Source organism: Ictidomys tridecemlineatus, chromosome 5 (genome assembly GCF_052094955.1).
Source record: "Ictidomys tridecemlineatus isolate mIctTri1 chromosome 5, mIctTri1.hap1, whole genome shotgun sequence".
Taxonomy (NCBI): domain Eukaryota; kingdom Metazoa; phylum Chordata; class Mammalia; order Rodentia; family Sciuridae; genus Ictidomys; species Ictidomys tridecemlineatus.
Genome location: NC_135481.1, coordinates 149,577,363 through 149,596,351, shown reverse-complemented (window position 1 = coordinate 149,596,351; position 18,989 = coordinate 149,577,363). Strand labels below are relative to the sequence as shown.

Genomic DNA, 18,989 nt, shown 5'->3' with positions numbered 1-18,989 from the left:
ACGACTTTGTATCAACAAATTTGACAACCTAGATGAAATGGACATATGTTTGAAAAACATGTGAAGCTTCACTCAAGAAGAAATAAATGAGTGGCTCTTTGACCATTATGGAAATTAAATCAATAGTTTAAAACTTCTCAGAAAGAAAATTCCAGTCCTAGGTGGCTTCATTCGTTAATTCTACCAAAAAGTAAGAAAGATATAATACCCATTCTAGACAGATTCTGCTAGGAAATTGAAAATGCTTACCATCTCATTCTATGAGGTACCATTGCCCTGATGTACAACAAAGCAGAGCCAGTTAAAGAAAACTGTAGACCAATGTCATGAACATAATGTCAAAATTTCTAAATATGATTTTAGCACATTAAATCCAGTAATATTTTAAAGGACAATTTATCTTGACCAGGGAATGGAAGATTGATTTAACAATAGAAAATAAGCCACTGTTACTTAGTTTGTAATTAACAAAGTAAAATTCAACATTCATTTCTCATAAAAATGCTTAAGAAACTAGGAATGGAAGGGAACTTCCTCAGCCTGATAAAAGGCATCTGTGAAAAATTTATAGCTAATGTCATACTTAAAAGTTTATTTTTTTTTAAGTTTAAATGCTTTACCCCTAAGGTTAGGAATAAGATAAAAATGTCATCTCTCATTAGTTTTATTATTGATTATTAAACTGGACAATTTCTGTAAAGAAAAAAGGCAAAACAGAGAAATAAATATCCAGATTAGAAAGTAAGAATTGAAATTCTTTACTTGCAGATGACATGACCGTGTATGTCATGGATGACATCTACGAAAAACTTATTGTATTTACAAAAGAATTATGAGAACTAAGTTTTTAAAAATTGTAGTATGGAATATCAATATAAAAATCAATTTTGTTTCTATATACTAGCAGTGAACTATTGGAAATTGAAAATAAAGAATAATCATTTATAATATCATCAAAAATATGATAAAATGTGGGGAAAATATTGCAAATATGTTGCTATGAACTTAGTTTATCACCCCAAAATTCATATCTGAAGCCCTACCCCATCTCACCCCTGACATAGGATGGCATTTGGATATGGAGTTTGGGACATCAGTTAGGTTTATATGAGAGAACAAGGGTTGGACTTTCATGATATAATAAATACTGCTATGTGAAGAGATACAGGAGATCTTGCTGCCTCTCTCTCTATCCTCTCTGCCATGTGAGGACACAATAAGAAGGCAGCTGTCTGCAAGACAGGAAGAAAACCCTCACCAGTAAACTGAATCTACCATCTCCTTGATCTTGGTTTTTAGACTCCAGAATTGTGACAAATAAACTTCTGTTGTTTAAGCCACACAAACTATGATTTGTTGTGGCAGTCCAAGCTGACTAGGATAAAAGCAGGTAAAGTTTCTACACTCACTTGAGTTTGGTAAAATCATAGCATCAGTAGATTGTGATAGTTAAATAATACCTAGAGAAACCACTAAAGAAAACTATACATAGCCAGGTGGTGCACACCTGTAATCCCAGTGACTTGGGAGGCTGCGGTAGAAGGATCATAGATTCAAGGCCAGCCTCAGCATATTAGTGAGACTTTCAGCAATTTAGCAAAACCCTGTCTCAAAAAAAGAACTGGGGATGTAGCTCAGTGATAAAGCACCCATACATTCAATCCCTAGTGCGAAAGAAAGGAGGGAAGGAGGGATAGAATTACCAGGATGAATCATAGCCTAAGCCATACAACAAACCTCAACAAATTTGAAATAATTGGAATCATAAAAGGTTTCTTCTAGCTACAATAAAATTAAAGTAGAAATAAATAGAGCAATAATGGGAAAATCTATAAGACCTATTGATCACTCTCCCTAAATATAGCATTATTTTCTGAATGGTTGCATTCATCTTGAATTCTCAGCATTCAGCATAATGCTTAGTACAGGGGCAATTACTTTTTGTATTAGGGTTCTTCAGAGAAAGGGAACCAATAGAATATATAGAGATATACAGAAGAGTATTTATTATGGCAATCAACTCACATGATTACAGAGGCCAGGAAGGCCCTATTACATACCGTCTGTAAGTGGGAGAAGCAGGAAAACTGGTGGGTGATTCCTAGTTACCAATATGAGACCCATGGCCTGAGAACTGTGAATAGAGGTGTAACTGGTGTAATTCCCATAGTCTAAGGGCCAAAGAACCAGAAGTTCGTATGTCTGAGGATAGTAAAGGATGGATGTCCCAGTTTAAGAAGAGAGGGAGGTGGGCATAAGGGTAGGAAAGTCAGTGGAATGTGATGGTCATCATTACCCTAAGTACATGTAAGAAGACATGAAGGATGTGACTCTACTTTGTATACCACCAGAGATATGAAAAATTCTGTTCTATATGTGTAATATGAATTGTAATTCATTCTGTTGTCATATATAACAAATCAAAATTTAAAAAAATTAAAAATTAAAAAAAAGAAAGGGGCATGGAGAGAATTTAATTTGCCTTCTCTCTACCCTTTTGTTCTCTTGGGGCTCTCCACAGATTGTGTAGTACCTACCCATACTGTGAGGACAAAAGTTTACCCAGAGTCTACTGATTCAAATACTAACCACTTCCAGATATACCGTTACAAACATAAGAAATAATGTTTTTCTAGCTACTCCTTATCCCAGTCAAGTTGACACATAAAACTAAAGGATAAATACCTCTTAAACCAATCCCCTGCATTCTGACTGCTCTCTCTGGGTTCAAGGCACTATCATATCATTCCTGAACAACTTCACCAGTTTCCTGACAGACTTCTCTAGCCTTTCCAGTCAGTTTCCATATAGCAAAAGAACAGTTTGTTTCAGATTAGTCCCCTCAGCCTTTCACTGGCTCCCCATTGTTGTCAGGGTAACACATCCAGACATGACCCTGGCTTTGTAGGTACTTTATTTTCTCTGGTCCCTGCATACTTCTAGCCTCATCATATACCACCCATCCCTGTCTGCTCTTCCTTGCATCGTATGAAGCTCCCTGACTGTCTGCTCCTCTGACCTTGACCTTCACCCTCAGTGTTTCCTCTGCTTGGACTGGGAACCCACTGGCCACACCCTACCTCTCTACAGAGAACTCTTGCCCAGCCTCTGGCCATAGTGTGGCCCTGACTTCCTCTGGGCAGCCCTCTTTACCTCCTGTTCTGGGTGTACCACTGCCTTTTCACAATGTGGTGCCCTTGTCTGCATCCTGCATATGCCTGACCCACAAATGAAGATGCAAGTCAGGAATGGATAGGCAACCAAAATAGTGTCATATGTACTCTATTAAAATCAGGCTTTATCTGATATGAAGAATTTTTTAAATGTCCTAAATAAATTTAATTGGTGTTCTATTTGAATATTTCATTTGCTCTGATTTCAGATTGAAGAAGAAATAAAGGGGTGTTTGCAGTTTTTACAATCAGTTTACTCAACATTTGGCTTCTCCTTTCAATTAAACCTGGCCACAAGGCCAGAAAACTACCTTGGAGAAATTGAGATGTGGAATGAAGCTGAAAAGGTAAGGAGAAAGAAAAAGCTCCCCTTTCATTTTTGTAGGTATGAAAAGCACTCAAGAAACTGCACTTCTCTAGAAATTTTAAAAGGAGAAGTCATGGGATCAACATGCAGGTTGTAGAATGTGTTTGTCCAGTTGCCTTCATGATGAAAACATTTGTTTAACACTTAAAAGTTTATGTCAGGTTTTCATTTGTACCCTTTTTTGGTGCCAGTCACAAATAACTGGCATACATTTTTTAAGAAATCCTTCTATTTGCAGTATGTCTTGGTTTGTGTAGTTGATTTTAAAGCATTGCCTGTGGAGTTACCTTAGTCTGACTCAGAGTCTCAGAGATGTGGCCTCTGCCTGAGATGCATGCACATGGTGCTTGAGTCTGACCCAGCCTGTAGAGCCCACTTTATGCGTGGACACACCCAGACTTAGACATCACATCTCAGCTTTGAAAAGCCAAGGTTAGGGTCAGCGCAGGAAGGACATCTCTGTCTCTCTCAAGATTATATTCTGACTAAAGTCCTGGGAGCATGCCACGACTTCATAACTCTAGCCATAGGCCCTGTGCACCACCTCTGCCTTGGTCTCCTCCAAAAGCACCTCACTCCCAGATGTCAGGCCTCATTCCTGGGCACCAGTATTTTGAGGTGATAACAAGAGTTTGGCTGTTATTTTGACAGTGTTCTGGTCAAGATCTTAGGAATGCTCAGTTTCTTCCTTGGAAAGCTGCATTCACAGGAATGCCAGGAGACTCAAAGTTCCCCTTTACTACAGACACCCACTCATCTTTAGTGTGGGACATCTTCATCACAAACTGTGAAGAGAGTGTGGAGAGGTAGTGGCTTAGGCTGAAGACCAAAGTGGAGCTTCATGCCCACACACTGCTGTAAATCATGGGATGCCCCCATCCCCAGACACATCCAGAAGTGGAGGAGAAGCTAAAGAGAAGTAGCAAGGCCTACCATTCAGTTCTCTCACCCACCCACACAGCATGAAAGAGGGAGCCTTTTCATGTGTGGAGGAGCATCCATCTATAAGGTGAAACAGATCCTGGACTTTCACCAGGATGCAGAATCTGTCAGAAGGAACTTGCATTGGAAGGAGGACCCAAGCATCCTTTCTCTAAACTCTGGAATTCACTGGAATAGTTTAGTAAATTATCTCTTTTTCCCCCCAACTAAAATGTACATATGTGGGGGCTGGGGTTGTGGATCAGTGGCAGAGCGCTCATCTAGCACGTGCGAGGCCCTGGGTTCGATCCTCAGTACCACATAAAAATAAATAAAATAAAGGTATTGTGTCCAAGTACATCTTAAAAAATAAATATTTTTTAAAAATGTATGCATGTATGTTGATAGAAGTGTCATCTTAATCATCTTTCTATAATCCCTATTGAATATAAAAGATGCTCAACAAATATATATTGAGCTAATGTAAAATATAAGATATATTGAATTCATTTTTATGAGGTATATAAAAAAAGATAAAATATGCAATAAAATAGAAGTTTAAAATGTTTTCTTCTTTAAAAAAAAATAGCAACTGCAGAATAGCTTGACGGAATTTGGAAAACCATGGAAAATGAACCCAGGAGATGGAGCATTTTATGGCCCTAAAGTAAGTGGATCGTATGCATTAAAAAAAAGTAAAATTTAAAAGAAAAATTTCAACTGTCACTAAGCAAACATTGTTTAATTTATAGATTGATATAAAAATCAAGGATGCTATTGGCAGATACCACCAATGTGCTACAATTCAGCTGGACTTCCAACTGCCTATTAGATTTAATCTTACATATGTTAGGTGAGTGATTGAATATGATTAAATAAAGTAGTACTAATATCCTAATTATTTGTCATTTGAGATGAATATACAAAAATAAACATTAGTGTATATCTAGTATATGCCAAATATTCAATATGTATTTGTTATAAACTATTTGGGGATTTTCTTAGTTCATTTTGTGTGGCTACAACAAAACTGGGTACTTTATAAAGAAAAGAGGTTTATTCAACTCATTATTCTGATATCTGGAAAGCCCAAACAGCATGGAACCAGCATCTGGTAAGGGCCTTCCTGACTACATCACAATGTGGCAGAGAAATGGAAAGGGAAATGGCTGCATATAGAAAGGGGCAAGTGTGTGGGGTAGCCTTATAACAACCTGCTCTCCTGAGAACTAACTTTGTCCTCTGAGAACTACATTAATCCTTTCTGAGGCTAATGACCCTATAACCTGATCTCCTCCCACTAGGCCTGACTTGTTAAAGATCCACCACATCAGTGGTAGAATGCTTGCTTAGCATGCACAAGATCCTGAATTCCATCCCTGGACCAAGCTTCCAGCACATGACCTTTGGGGAACACATATACATCCAAACCAGAAGAGGGGTCAACTTTAATTTTCTGAGGACATGGTCTGGTAGGGGAAGAAAGATAAGTAAGCATAGGATTAGAGATCTGAACAAAGTACTTTGAAAACATGGTCCAGGTGGTTAACTGTCCCTGAAGCATAGGGGGAAGACTTCACAAAGAGCTGGAGTGACGTGAGGATGAGATAGTTGCCAGAGAAAACAGGGGAAAAGGCAAATTTTTCAAACCAATAACTTCTTGTTGTAAAAATATTCCTTGACATACAGTGAAACTCTGTGTGTGTGTGTGTGTGTGTGTGTGTGTGTGTGTTTGTGTGTGTGTGTGTGTGTATAGATGCATGTGTACAGTTTGGCCAGTCTTAATGCACATATAGAGTGGTTTGACTTCACAGTTATGACTATATTATTCCAATAAATTTATTTGTGCTGACTATTTGCAGTCAGACTTCCTCCTGCCCCTAATCCTTGGCAACAATAAATATGTTCTCTGTCACTATAATTTTGCCTTTTCCAGGATGTCATATAAAAGGAATCATGCTATATTAACCTTAAGAGACTGTCTGTCTTCTTTCACATAGCATAATGCCTTATAGATTCATGGGTGTTTCTGCATGTTTGAATAGTTTGTTCCTGTTTATTGCTGACCAGCATATCATCATTGTATGGATGCAGCACAATTTGCTTGTTTAGTCATTCACTTAAAGGCATTGATTTGTTTGCATTTTGGGGGGATTATGAATAGAGCTGCTTCAGACATTAGTGGATAGATTTTTATGTGAATGAAAGTTTTATTTCTTTAGAGTAAATATGATAAGTGTATGTTAATTTTGTAAGAAATTGCTGAACTGTTTTCTGTAGTAACTTTACCATTTTATATTCTTGCCAGGAATGCATGTGAGTTATATATGTTTCACTTCCTTGAGAACACTTGTTATTGTCCGGGTTTGTTTGTTTATTTGTTTGTTTGTTTTTATAGTGCTAGGGACTGAGGGTCTTCCATGCTAGGCAAGCACTCTGCCTCTCAGTTATATCCCTACCCCTGTTTAAGATTCTCCTTAACAAATGCATAATAGTATTTCATTATGTTTTGATTTTGTATTTCTTCAGTCCTAACAAAATTAACATTTTTTATGTGCTTATTTCCCATTTATATGCTTTTTGGCTAAGGACCTGTTCATGTCTTGTCCTCATTTTAAAATTGGGGTTTTTGTTGTTTTATTACCTTTGAATTTTGAGAATTTATATCTTTAAATATTTTAGGTATAAATGTTTTGATCGTTATTTACAAATATTTTCCCTCCAAATTTGTAGCTTGCTTTTTTATTTTTACAGTATCTTTTCATTCATATTGAGTTTTTAGTTTGAATGAAGTTTAATTTATAATTTTTTTCTTTTATAGATTGTGAGTTTTGGCATCGAGTCTATGAACTCTTTGTCTAAGCACACAGGTCATGAAGATTTTCTCCTATGTTTTATCTCTAGTTTTAAGTTTCACATTTAGATCTAAGATATCTCTTGCATTTGTGTGTGCGTGTGTGTGTGTGTGAGTGTGTGAATGAGATGTAGAGTATAGATTAGGGTTCCTTGAATCTAGATTGTTTAACATCATTAAAAAGAACATTCTTTTGTCATTGATTTGCTTTTGCAAAGATCAGTTGGACATACTCTATTGTCATGTAAATCTAAAAAGACAAATTTTTTAAAATTAAAAATCAAAATCAGTTGGACAGCTGGGCACACACCTAAAATCCCAGCAATTTGGGAGGCTGAGGCTGGAGGATTCCATGTTCAAGGCCAGCTTTGGCAACTTAGTGAGATCTTGTCTCAAAATAAAATAGAAGGGGCTGGGGATATAGCTCAGTGGTAAAGTGCCCTGGGTTCAAACCCCTACCTTCCCTGCCCCCACACAGAGACATATTTATGAGGATCTGTTTCTAGATCTTCAATCTGTTCTGCTGACCCACTGATTATACCTTTGTTAACACCATGTAGGTTTTTTAAAAAAATATTAATTTTTTTAGTTGGACACAATACCTTTATTCCATTCATTTATTTTTATGTGGTACTGAGGATCGAACCCAAGGCCCTGCGCATGCTAGGTGAGCACTCTACTACTGAGCCACAATCCCAGCCCCACCATGTAGCTTTATAGTAAAAAACTTATAATCAATAATGTGAATCCTTTATTTTCTTTTTCAGAATTATTTTGTTTTTAACAATTCTATTTAAAATCCTGGGAGGAATTTTGATTGGAATTGCATTTAGTTTGGGTCAGATGGACATCTGAACTCTGTTGAGATCCATGACCTTTTTATTTCTTTCCTCATTTTTTCCAGATTTTAGCATAGAAGTCCTTTGCAAATCTTCATAGATGTAGATATCAAATATCCAAGTATTTCAGTTCTAAGGGATGATTCTAAGTGGTATTATAGTTTTAATTTTTATATACATGTGTTCATTGCTCATATGAGGGAAATGCAGCAGATTTTTGTAAGTTGACCATGTATGCTGAGACTTTGCTGAACTCACATTAATTCTAGGATATTTGCTTTTGTGTTTTTGTAGAATTCTCAGGATTCTACATGATTGTGGACAATAATTCCAGGTATAAACAGGGACAGTTAATTTCTGTTTCTGATTTGTATTCCTTTTGTTGTCTTCTCTTGCCTGATTGTACTAGCTAAAACTAGTATTGCTTTGAGTACGAGGATGAGAGTGGACACCATTGCCTTGTTTCTAGTCTTAGAAGGAGAGTATACAGTGTTTTATTCTTAATCATACTGTTAATGTGTAGGCTTTTTGTAGATACTCTATCAAGTTAAAGAAGTTCCTTTGTATTTCTAATTTTTCAATATTTTTTTATCATGAATGTGTGTTGAATTATTAGATTTGTTAAATTGTTTTTCTGTATAAATTCATATAGTCATGTGATTTTCCTTCTTTAGTCTATAATTATGGTAGATTTTGTTTATTCAGTATGTTGAACTAGCACTGCACTGCTGGGATAAAATCCACTTGGTCATACAGTGTCATTGTTTATGTATTAGTGGATTTGATCTTCTAATGGCTTGTTGAGAATGTTTGAATGTACGTTCATATAGGATATTTAATTTTCTTTCTCATACTGACTTTGTACAAGTATCTGTGCATTCTGGCCTCATAAAATAAATTGGGAAGGTTATTCCATTTTGTTCTATTTTCTGGAAAAGATTATGTAGAATTGATATCATTTTTTTTAGATATTTGGTTAAATTAGCCATTGAAACTATTGCTATAGGTTTCCTTTTGGGAAAGAAGGAAAATTTTTGACATGTTTAAAATTTAATAATTTTTGATAGAATATTTTCCTTTTAAGATGCTTAGAATAAGTGAACAACCACTCCTCATACAAGGAGGACGTGGAGGAGAAACAAATCAGCCAGCTAGCCATTCAAGGTGTATGTGGACAGTGGAGAGAGGGAGAGCAGAAGTAGAGGCAGCAGCAGTCTGTGAACAGGTCAGAGATGACAATGGATGGAACCAGGTGATAGAGGTGAACAAAGAGGGTGTGTTTGGGGTGTGCTCTAGAGGAAGAACCAATGTGATTTTTTCAGGCTTAGGAAGGAGAGAAAAGCATGGAGGTCATCGCCATGATGCAATAGGGATTTATCCTATATTAGCAAGGGAGGTTTAACATGAGACTCAGCCTTGCAGGAAGGTGTCAGGTAAAACTTAGCATTCGTTCCTATGTCATGGGCAGAAAGAAATTCCCTTCTTATAATAGGAACATTTATCAGAAAACAATAGTATCCCCTCAATATAGTTGAGAAGAAGGTGATTATGCCTACCATTTGTACCATTACTCAGAATTATTCTGAAAGTACAAATATTCAAAAAAAAAAGGAGAGACTAAGTTGTTATTATTTGTAGATGTTAAAATGTTTAGAAATTGGCCAGGGATGCAGCTCAGTGGTATAGCACTTGCCTACCATTTGTGAGGCTCTGTGTTCAACCCCTACAACTGCCAAAAACAACCCAAAATTCTTGAAATCTGACAGAATCAAATGGAGAAAAATTGGAACTAATAATACAGTAAGTTATTTTTAGTAAGCAGTAAGCACAAAGTACAAATTTCAGTTTGCTTTCATATCCATTTAGTAATAACCTGCCTCAAAATGTAATGTAAAAAACATTTCAGAAACAACAAAATGCAAATTATCTAAGAATAAACTTAATTAGAAATAGAAATACATAATATTTACAAAGTATACACTATAACATTTTATCAAAAGTCAGTAAAGAATTGTTTAAATGAAGATTCACACAACATTCTTAGAATCAACATCGTAAAGATAATATCTTCTAGTTTATCTATGAATCTAATATGATTCTGTGAAAATCCATTAAGATTATTTTGGGGGAAGCTCGATATTCATTCTAATGTTTATTTGATAAAAGCAGAGTTGGTGTCACTGACTGCCTTAAGTCTACACTTGATGAATCATGGGACAGAAATTTCTGGTTACCAGGGTTTTATGAAGGGGCTATGCTGCTTCTCTTTCATTTCCTATAGAAAACAACATAATATATCATTCAGGAATATCACATGCTGGTTTAAGTTTGTGAGATAAATGATTTCTACATATGTCTGCATAAGGCTGGATTGAAGCCATTCACTCACCCCAAAACTTTCTGAGGAATCTAGACAGGGAGTTTTGTTTGACGTTGATCTAAAGGTAATTTCCCTTAGCAGAAATTATTGATGGAGATGTTATCCAATATTACTTCATTTGAAGTAAAGCTAATTAATTAGTCTCTGTTTTTGTTTGGTTTGTGTATGTTTTAGTAGTACCTAGCTGGTACAATTTATACATAAAATTTTCTCATAAGAACCTGTTATATTTGTTACAGTGAAGTAAAATTTATCTTTCTGAGAAATGTGCACATAGATCTCAGGGTGGTTACTTCATTTTGATTAAGAGTCATACTTTGTTTTTCTATTTTTTTCTAAAGGGGAGTAGATCATTAAATGTAAGACATGTGTCATGAAGGTTTTAGGTCTATGAAAGGAATTTGACCAGTGGACTTCTAGAACAAATATTAAAAACAATTTGAAAAATTAGGCTTACTATGTGGGCACAATAGTGGCAGAAATGGGGTACATAGGATCAGATAAAACTGCCTGTGAATTTAAGAAAGAGAATATGGGAATTGATTGCATTACTCTCTGTACTTTTGTATGTGTTAAGTGTTGTCTAATAAAATTTGTTAAAAATAAATGAAACAAAAGACAAAGCAATCTTTTGTTTTGAGGAAATAAAACAGCCACTAAAGAAATAGTCAATGGAAAGATACCCAGAAACACTAATCTAAATCTATAGACAAAATTAAATATAAGGTAAGAATATAATAAAGTTATTACCTAATTTTAGAAAAATACTCAAATGTATAATTTTCATTTTTTAGTAAGGATGGGGATGATAAGAAGAGACCTGTGATCATTCACCGAGCAGTGTTGGGATCAGTGGAAAGAATGATAGCCATTCTTGCAGAAAACTATGGGGGGAAATGGTAAGTGACATGAAAGAGAAAGGCTAGATGTCTCTTATTTTTAAAAATCATGGCTAACAACATTAAATTGGTAGGAAAAATGGCAGCTCCCGATTTTATAATTAGCAGATATGCAAAGAATAAATATGAATTATTGTTCCTTTTGCCAGATCAGAAAACAGAAACAAAGAAAGCAAAAACAGAGTGACATAAAATTGCACTATTTTCCCTTTGGGGAACTCAGTCTATCTTTTCACCTGTGTTAAGCCTGTCAAAGATCCAGTTACTGTCTGGAAAACACGTGTTCAGTTTCCCAGGGTACTGTCTCTTGTCACACTGCCGTCTCTTGTTCAGCTTGTATTGCTTACCTTTGGGTGTTCCTTGTGACCATTGTCTGGGAAGAAAACATGGAAACCTGATCCATAAATAGCTGAATAATACACTGGTATAAACCCAGAGAGAATGGCCACAGCATCACAGTTCAATCAAGGGATAACTGCGGAAAAGGAAAATGCTCTCCAATGCGGAATGTAGAATGGTACATCTTATGGTCCCCTCTGCCTGGAACGAAAACTGGCCAGAGGTCTGAAGTTTTACATTGATGTAGGGCTCTGGGTACTGCTTTGGCCACAAGACCAGAGATATAGAAATAATTAGATTTGAAAAATAAATGCCAGATAGATTTAGGGAAGAGGACTTAAGGATGATTCCTCAGAATGGACCATGAAAGTGGTATTGCCCACTGTAAGGTCCTCACTGTTGAAGAGAGTTTCAGCATTCTAAACAAGAGGGCCCATTCAGTTATCATCAACTTCTTTTTGTCCCTCATAATTATTCATATTAAGAATAAAGTGGCCACTAGGTGATATGCATGAGCATATCATGGACAATAACATGGACATTCTCTCACCCAGTTCTATATTACTACATATCTTCTAATGGTATCATTACCATACCATTGGTAATGATATATCCTGATCCCACAGTATGGTACCATAACCCAGGGGGAGCAGCCAGCTGTCTTGTGGCAGTTTGATTACATTGGATCCCTTTCAGCATGTGTCAGTGCCAGAAAAGATAGCAAAGTTCACTTTCTTTTCATAGAAGACAGTTACTCTGAATTTTGCTTTGCTTTTCTTTCCTACCATGCTTTCTGCCAGCAGCTCTTTGAAGTAGTCAGCCGCACCTGGAGTTACAGCCCACATCCCATGAAGTTGCATTCTACAACCTGTGAAAATGCGGCACACCAGCCATTTTTGGTTCCCATCACATGTTTAAGAAACTGACTATTTGCTCATGTAGTTTGATTCTGCCTTCAGGATCTACAGCCCCCGCCACTATTATTGCTAGGCATAATACCTGTAGCTTCCACTGTGGATACTGGGCACTGGATGCCAATGCTAGAGACATTGTCACAGGTTCCTCAAAAGCCCTGTGACGGGCTATAGCCGTAGCTCAGTGGTAGAGTGCTCGCCTAGCATGTATGAAGCACTGGGTTTAATTCTCAGCACCACATATAAATAAATAAATGTCCATCAACAACTAAAAAAAAATATATAATATATATATGAACATTACCTACTGGCCACTTTACTCATGATATGAGTAATTATATAATTATATATATATATATATATATGTATATGTATATATATGTAGTATATTATAGTCAGGGTGCTGTGTTTGCATATCTTCCACAAACTAGTTCCCACACATGCATTCTAGTGTTCATGTCAAGAGAGGGCAGGGAAGAAAATTTCTAAGCAGGAATCATAAGGTAGGAAATTTCCCTGAGTGTCTTCCAAAGGTACTGGGCAATTAGAGAGTCTGTGTATATCTGAGATATTTAATTTATGACCTTGGAGAAATATACTGTAGTGTCATGGAGCTTTTAAGCTATTAAAATTATACAGAAGCCAAAAATATAGGCAAGAATATAGATACTAAGTATGAGTTAATATGTATATATTTCTTTCTTTTATACCCAGTATTCTGTATTTTATCATATGTAATTATGTTTACCATATATATTATTTCATTTTTGCAATTTAATAAAAATTCATAAATACATACATTCATAAAGTACCTTCTGGGAATAGTCCCAATTGTATTCCCTTCTACCTTCAAAATAATTTTGATGGTACCATACCGTAGGATCAGTATTTATCACTACTGAAGGCAAATTGTATCCCCAGAGGCCATGTAGTGATTTGGAACTTGGTGAAGGAATGTCCATGTTGTTAATTTAAAATCCAGTTGAAATGATGGTGTCTTACATTAAAATGGTAGTGTGAAAGTGGCAAAAACAAACAAAAAAAAACAATTAAAGATAACTAGTGGAATTAGGAGATGAAGTAGGAGACAGGAGGTGGTGCCAGTGTATGGTATGGGCTGTCCTCCTTACAGGGACCAAGATTTCTGACACCAGCTGACCTGTGAGGGAAATGTCTCCAAAAACTAAAAGTAAAAACGGTTAAAATGTGGTTCTCTGGAGAAAGTAAGACTGGGGACAGACTGAGGCCAGAGCACGTTATACACTCTGTTTCTCATCAAATGTTCAATTATGTCCATCATATGTTATTTTATTTCTACAGTTTATGAATGCAAGAACTGCCTGGGAATAATCCCCATTGCATACCCTTCCACCTACAAATTATGATGAAGAAATAGGCAAATGTCCACATCAAACATTGCTTTTACCTATCCCTCCATGTTTTTAAAAAAATATTACATTTTGACATAATCATTACAGAGAGCATAGTCTTTTCCCAGTTTCCACCCACCCCCTTGGCAACACTTGCTGAATTTAAGTATCACAACCTAGGAAATAAGCATTGATATGATCTACCAACCTCATTTAGATTTCACCACTTTCACTTGTACTCATCTAAGAGAGTGTGTGTTTCTGTACACACACACGCACACACACACACGTGTGAGTGCTTAGTTCTATAAGGTTTTTATCACAGTGTCTGGATGGAATAACTGCTGCCAGTCAAGACTCATAAGGACCCTCCTATTCTTATTATTCCCACTAATGCTCTATCTCACTCCTGTCCACCAATTTGGAAACCATGAATCTGTTCTGCATTTCCATAATGCTGTCAGTTTAAGATTGTCAAGTATGCGGAATCATATAGTATGCAACCTCTTCAGCTCAGCTTTTTTTTTTTTTTAACTCAGTGGAATTCCTTTGAGATCCATCAGTGTTATGTCAAGTACCAACACTTGGTTCACTTTTACTTAATGATGTTCCAAGGTGTGGAAGCACCACAATTTGACCATTCTCCTGCTGAAGGATATTTGAGTTGGCTATTACAAATAAAGTGGCTATGTATGTTAGTGTGCAGGATTTATGTGAACATAAGTCTTCATCTATTTAGGATAAATGCCCAGAAGCACAAGTATATGATTATCCTCCCATCTGTGTTCCAACCCATTCTTCCTTCTCTTTTCCTATCAAAATTCCAGGTTTCTCCTTTTGTCTACTCTACTTCCTTTTAACTCTTAATGTGGTTTGGTTTGCTTCTATACCATTCCACTGAAATTGCTCTCTTGTAAAGCCATACTTTAAAAAAAATCTTTGGTTATTTTTTAATCACAGAATAAGTGGTCATTTTGAAATGATTTTGAAAATGTATACTTTTCAGGCCTTTCTGGCTATCTCCTCGTCAGGTGATGGTCATCCCTGTGGGTTCAACTTGTGAAGAATATGCAGTTCAGGTAAAATTAGAGACATTTGAAGTACCTAATACTTTGCCATGTATTCTGTGTAGGTCATTGGCTTGAAATGTCATTCCTGCTTTAAAATACTGTATAACTAACACATTAATAAGTTTTCAGTTATTGGAAGTAACACGGGTCATATCCATGTAGTTGAATCACAGTGTTTTTGAGAAATTAGTATTTCCAAACATAATTATTCTTTTCCATATGGCTCTATTAGAGAAGAATACCTTATTATCTGTTACTGCATAACAATTTCCCTAACACTGAGCAACTTAAAACAGCAAGTATTTATTATCTCAGCATCCTCGAGGTAGGAATCTGGGAGCAGCATAGCTAGTGCATTCTGGTGTGGTGTCTGATGAGGCTGCAGTCAGGCTGTCACAGGGCTACAGTCCTCCAGGCTTACTCATATGGACTTCAGCTCCTTACCTTATTGACTTCTTCCTAGGCTGCCTGAATGTTCTCACAACATGGCAGCTTGAGTGATCTGGGGAGTGAGAGATGCAGTCCTTTATAACCCAGCCTCAGAAGTGTACTACCACCACTTCTGCCCTCCTCTGTGGGTAACAGACCGACTCTGATACAGGGTAGAGGGCTACACAGGGGTATGAATATCAGATGGGAATAATGAGGGCTGTCCTAGAGTCAGTCTGTCTACCAAAAATAATGTAATAATGAAAGTATTCCTTGTTCTTCCAGGTATCCAATGAATTTTTTGAAGAAGGATTTATGGCCGATGTTGATTTAGATGACAGTTGTACACTGAATAAGAAAATAAGAAATGCACAGTTGGCTCAATATAATTTTATTTTGGGTAACTTAAATTTGTTTATATTTTTTCAGTTTGTTTATATTTTTGCTTTAATTTTTTTAAAAAGGCAAAATAAAGACTATGGCATAACTACTTGATTATGACAGTTTGACTGTTTAATATCTCTGTACAAAGAAGAGTCCTGGATTAGCTGTTGCTAGGTCCTCTGTTATTTGCTGGATGAAGACTTTAAAGTTCCACATGAATCCTGTTGTGTAGTATTATTAACAATAGTGAACATCTCAAATGAAAATGAAAGAAATTTGAAAATAACCTCTTCAGTAGAATTATTATCTTTATGTTTCAGCCATGTGACAGAACTGAAATATTTTCCCTTACTTTGCTGGTTTATTAGAAATCATGGGAATTAAACAAATGAATGAGAAAGATTCCAAATTTTCAAAAGAAAAGAATTAAGGTGAAAAAAAATACCTTGAGGAACATGAGTAATTGGATACAGAATTTAAAATTTTGGTTGTAAACCTGTATAATCAAGAGAAACTCATATTGACATGCCTGCAGGCATGGTATTGCTTTCTCTCATAAGCTGAAAGAATAGTAGAAAACACAATCAATATGCATAAAGTTGTCCTATCGACAGTTGTTCATTGATAATGTTTGACTCTGTGGTAGGTATTGTTTTGTTTAATCAGGCTCACTGTGGTGACAGAATCTCAAATTAGGTTAGACAAAGATTTATCAGAAGGGTACCCATGTCATGAAGAGTAGACCTAAATAGCCAAACCATTAGAAAAGTAACCAGGAGCCTCAGCCCTTACAATGATTATCTCTCCCCATTTCTGGTTCCTGTTTTTGCACCAGTCATTTATGCTTCACTTGAGTATATAGTTTGTTGAAATTATCAGTGGATCAGTTTGTTCCTTTTGTGTGGCAAGAAACATGGCTGCAGATTCCTGCTATCATCTCACAATATGGATTACTACTGAGAACAAGCTTTTTGCCCACATCCCAGAAAATTCTGGTTGGCCAGCATGGGTCTGTGTGCATCTTTTGACTTATCAAGTACCACCAGGTAGAGTCAGGGGATCTGTAAGATTTCCTGCTCTAAATCATGCCCCATGGCCACAATACTGTATTCTCGAGTGAGCAATAAAAAGATGTGATTAGAAGTCATTCCTTACCTCAAGACACTCAGCTAAAGCATGAACTTAATGACCATTAGATAGATAATTAGTGACTAATACTGAAGAAAAATTCAGTTAGACTCATAATACCACTGTTGACTTAATGGTTGATTTATTTCCCTTCCTTTCTACAGTGGTTGGAGAAAAAGAAAAGATAAATAATGCTGTAAATGTTCGAACAAGAGACAACAAAATTCATGGAGAGATTTCAGTAACTTCTGCCATTAATAAATTGAAGAATCTCAAGAAATCACGTACACTAAATGCTGAGGAAGACTTTTAAAGTGCTTTCCTTGTACTTGCTTCTATGTAATCTATTTTGACCTTTGCAAATGCATTTTTCCTAACTAATTAACATGTTAGAACTTCTAAGAACTTTGGACCCACTGATGGATCCACTCATGGGATCAGTTGAAATGGGTCACAGTGAATGATTAGCATATATGTATAAAGTTAATTCATTAATGTGTTCTGAAGATGATAAGAAGAGAAGCTTGGGAAATTTCCAAGCAATCAATGACTTCAGAGACCTCAATGGTGAGATATTATTCATTGAAAGATGGAAACACTAGAAAATGAGATATATGAAGTTATTGCTAAGACTTGTGATTTTCAGCAGATAGGCTTCAGGGCTAGGGATAGAGCTCAGTTGCAGAGCGCTTGCTTAGAATTCAAAAGGACCTGGGTTCTATCCGGAGCACTAAGAAAAAAGGGGAAGAAAAGATGGGTTCCATTAAAAGTCCACAAAGCCTTTTTGACTTTGAGGGGAAATCTTATTTTCTTATGTCTCAGTTATTTTTATGGCTGTTTTTAAGTTAACATTGAAACTTTATCTCATTTAAATGGAATCATTACTTAATTTGTTTTAACTAACCGGCAACAACAAGTAAAGCAGGTATTAATAAATATTGAATTACTGATAAAGGACTCATAAAATCAAAGAAATTCAGTGTTGTGGAATCTGTTATTTGCATTGTAGTTTAAGAGTTGCAGTTTTAATGCTTCTAATTAAAAATCGAGCTTTGTTCGTCTTTAGAAATAATGAATTCCCCAATAAAATGCATCACACAGTGTTTCCTTGTTTCGGCTTTGGGCTTATACCAGTAAGATGCTCACCTAGAGTTAAATTGCTTTTTTGTTGGGAATGACATTTTATTGATTTATAGACTCAAAATGATTTGTGAGGAATGTGAACTGTGAAATAGTTGGTAAACAAAGTGTCATATGTCAGGCCTGTGTAGTAGTAATACGTGTACCTTGTGATAAAAATTTTAAAGCATGTGCCAAGTGTTATTCCGTGTTCTTTTTTCTTCTTTCACTCATCAAAAGTGCACGTGGAAGAGTGGGTGTTAGAGGGTGACAGTAATACAGCCCTGGAGAAGAGGCTACTCCACTGCTGGTTGCTCCCAAAATATTCAAATTGGTAGGAAAAGAGGTTTTTTATTTAAAGCCAGCTTTGAAGGAAGTTAGAAGAAAATTTTTATTTCACAATTCCATCTTGGGAGGCTCTGAGGACAAAGACAGCTTTTAAAAAAGAGAAGAGGCAGGCAAAGTGAGACAAAAATTAGGAAATACCCATATGCAGATTTAGTTAGCCTACATTAGAGGGCAGGGCAGGGAACAATTTGGCATTGTGGGCTTCCTTGGTGTCTCTTAGACCAGGGGAGGTCAGCTCCTCAGCCTTTACTCTCTTAGCATGAGGAAGCTGCTCTCAGTTTTAGAGGGCCCAGATCTCGGCCTATTTGATGGGCGGTCCGAAGACCCCAAAGTGAAAGATCTTGTCGCGGGTTAAGAGGGGTGGAATAGAGGCACCTCAAGACGTCTGCTGTGCTGGGAACAGACATAGGTGGGTAAAGCGTTCCCTTCCTTACCCTAGGCTGGTCGCCTTCGGG

At 36.4% G+C, this 18,989-nt stretch overlaps 1 protein-coding gene across 2 annotated transcripts in view; it reads left to right on the top strand.

Annotated features, from left to right (window-relative positions):
- Tars3 (threonyl-tRNA synthetase 3) overlaps positions 1 to 18,378 on the top strand; it is a 54,537-nt gene extending 36,159 nt beyond the window's left edge. Inside the window, exons 13-19 of one of the 2 annotated variants that reach the window (XM_005320070.5) lie at positions 3,383 to 3,520; positions 5,051 to 5,128; positions 5,214 to 5,314; positions 11,329 to 11,433; positions 15,063 to 15,135; positions 15,841 to 15,955; positions 17,232 to 18,378. In XM_005320070.5, coding sequence (XP_005320127.2) covers positions 3,383 to 3,520; positions 5,051 to 5,128; positions 5,214 to 5,314; positions 11,329 to 11,433; positions 15,063 to 15,135; positions 15,841 to 15,955; positions 17,232 to 17,380 — 759 coding nt within the window. In that variant the 3' untranslated portion in view covers positions 17,381 to 18,378. Of the gene's footprint in view, positions 1 to 3,382; positions 3,521 to 5,050; positions 5,129 to 5,213; positions 5,315 to 8,448; positions 8,489 to 11,328; positions 11,437 to 15,062; positions 15,136 to 15,840; positions 15,956 to 17,231 lie in introns of those variants that run through there. The other variant, XM_078051272.1, reaches the window with a different exon arrangement.
- The last annotated feature ends 611 nt before the right edge of the window (positions 18,379 to 18,989 follow it).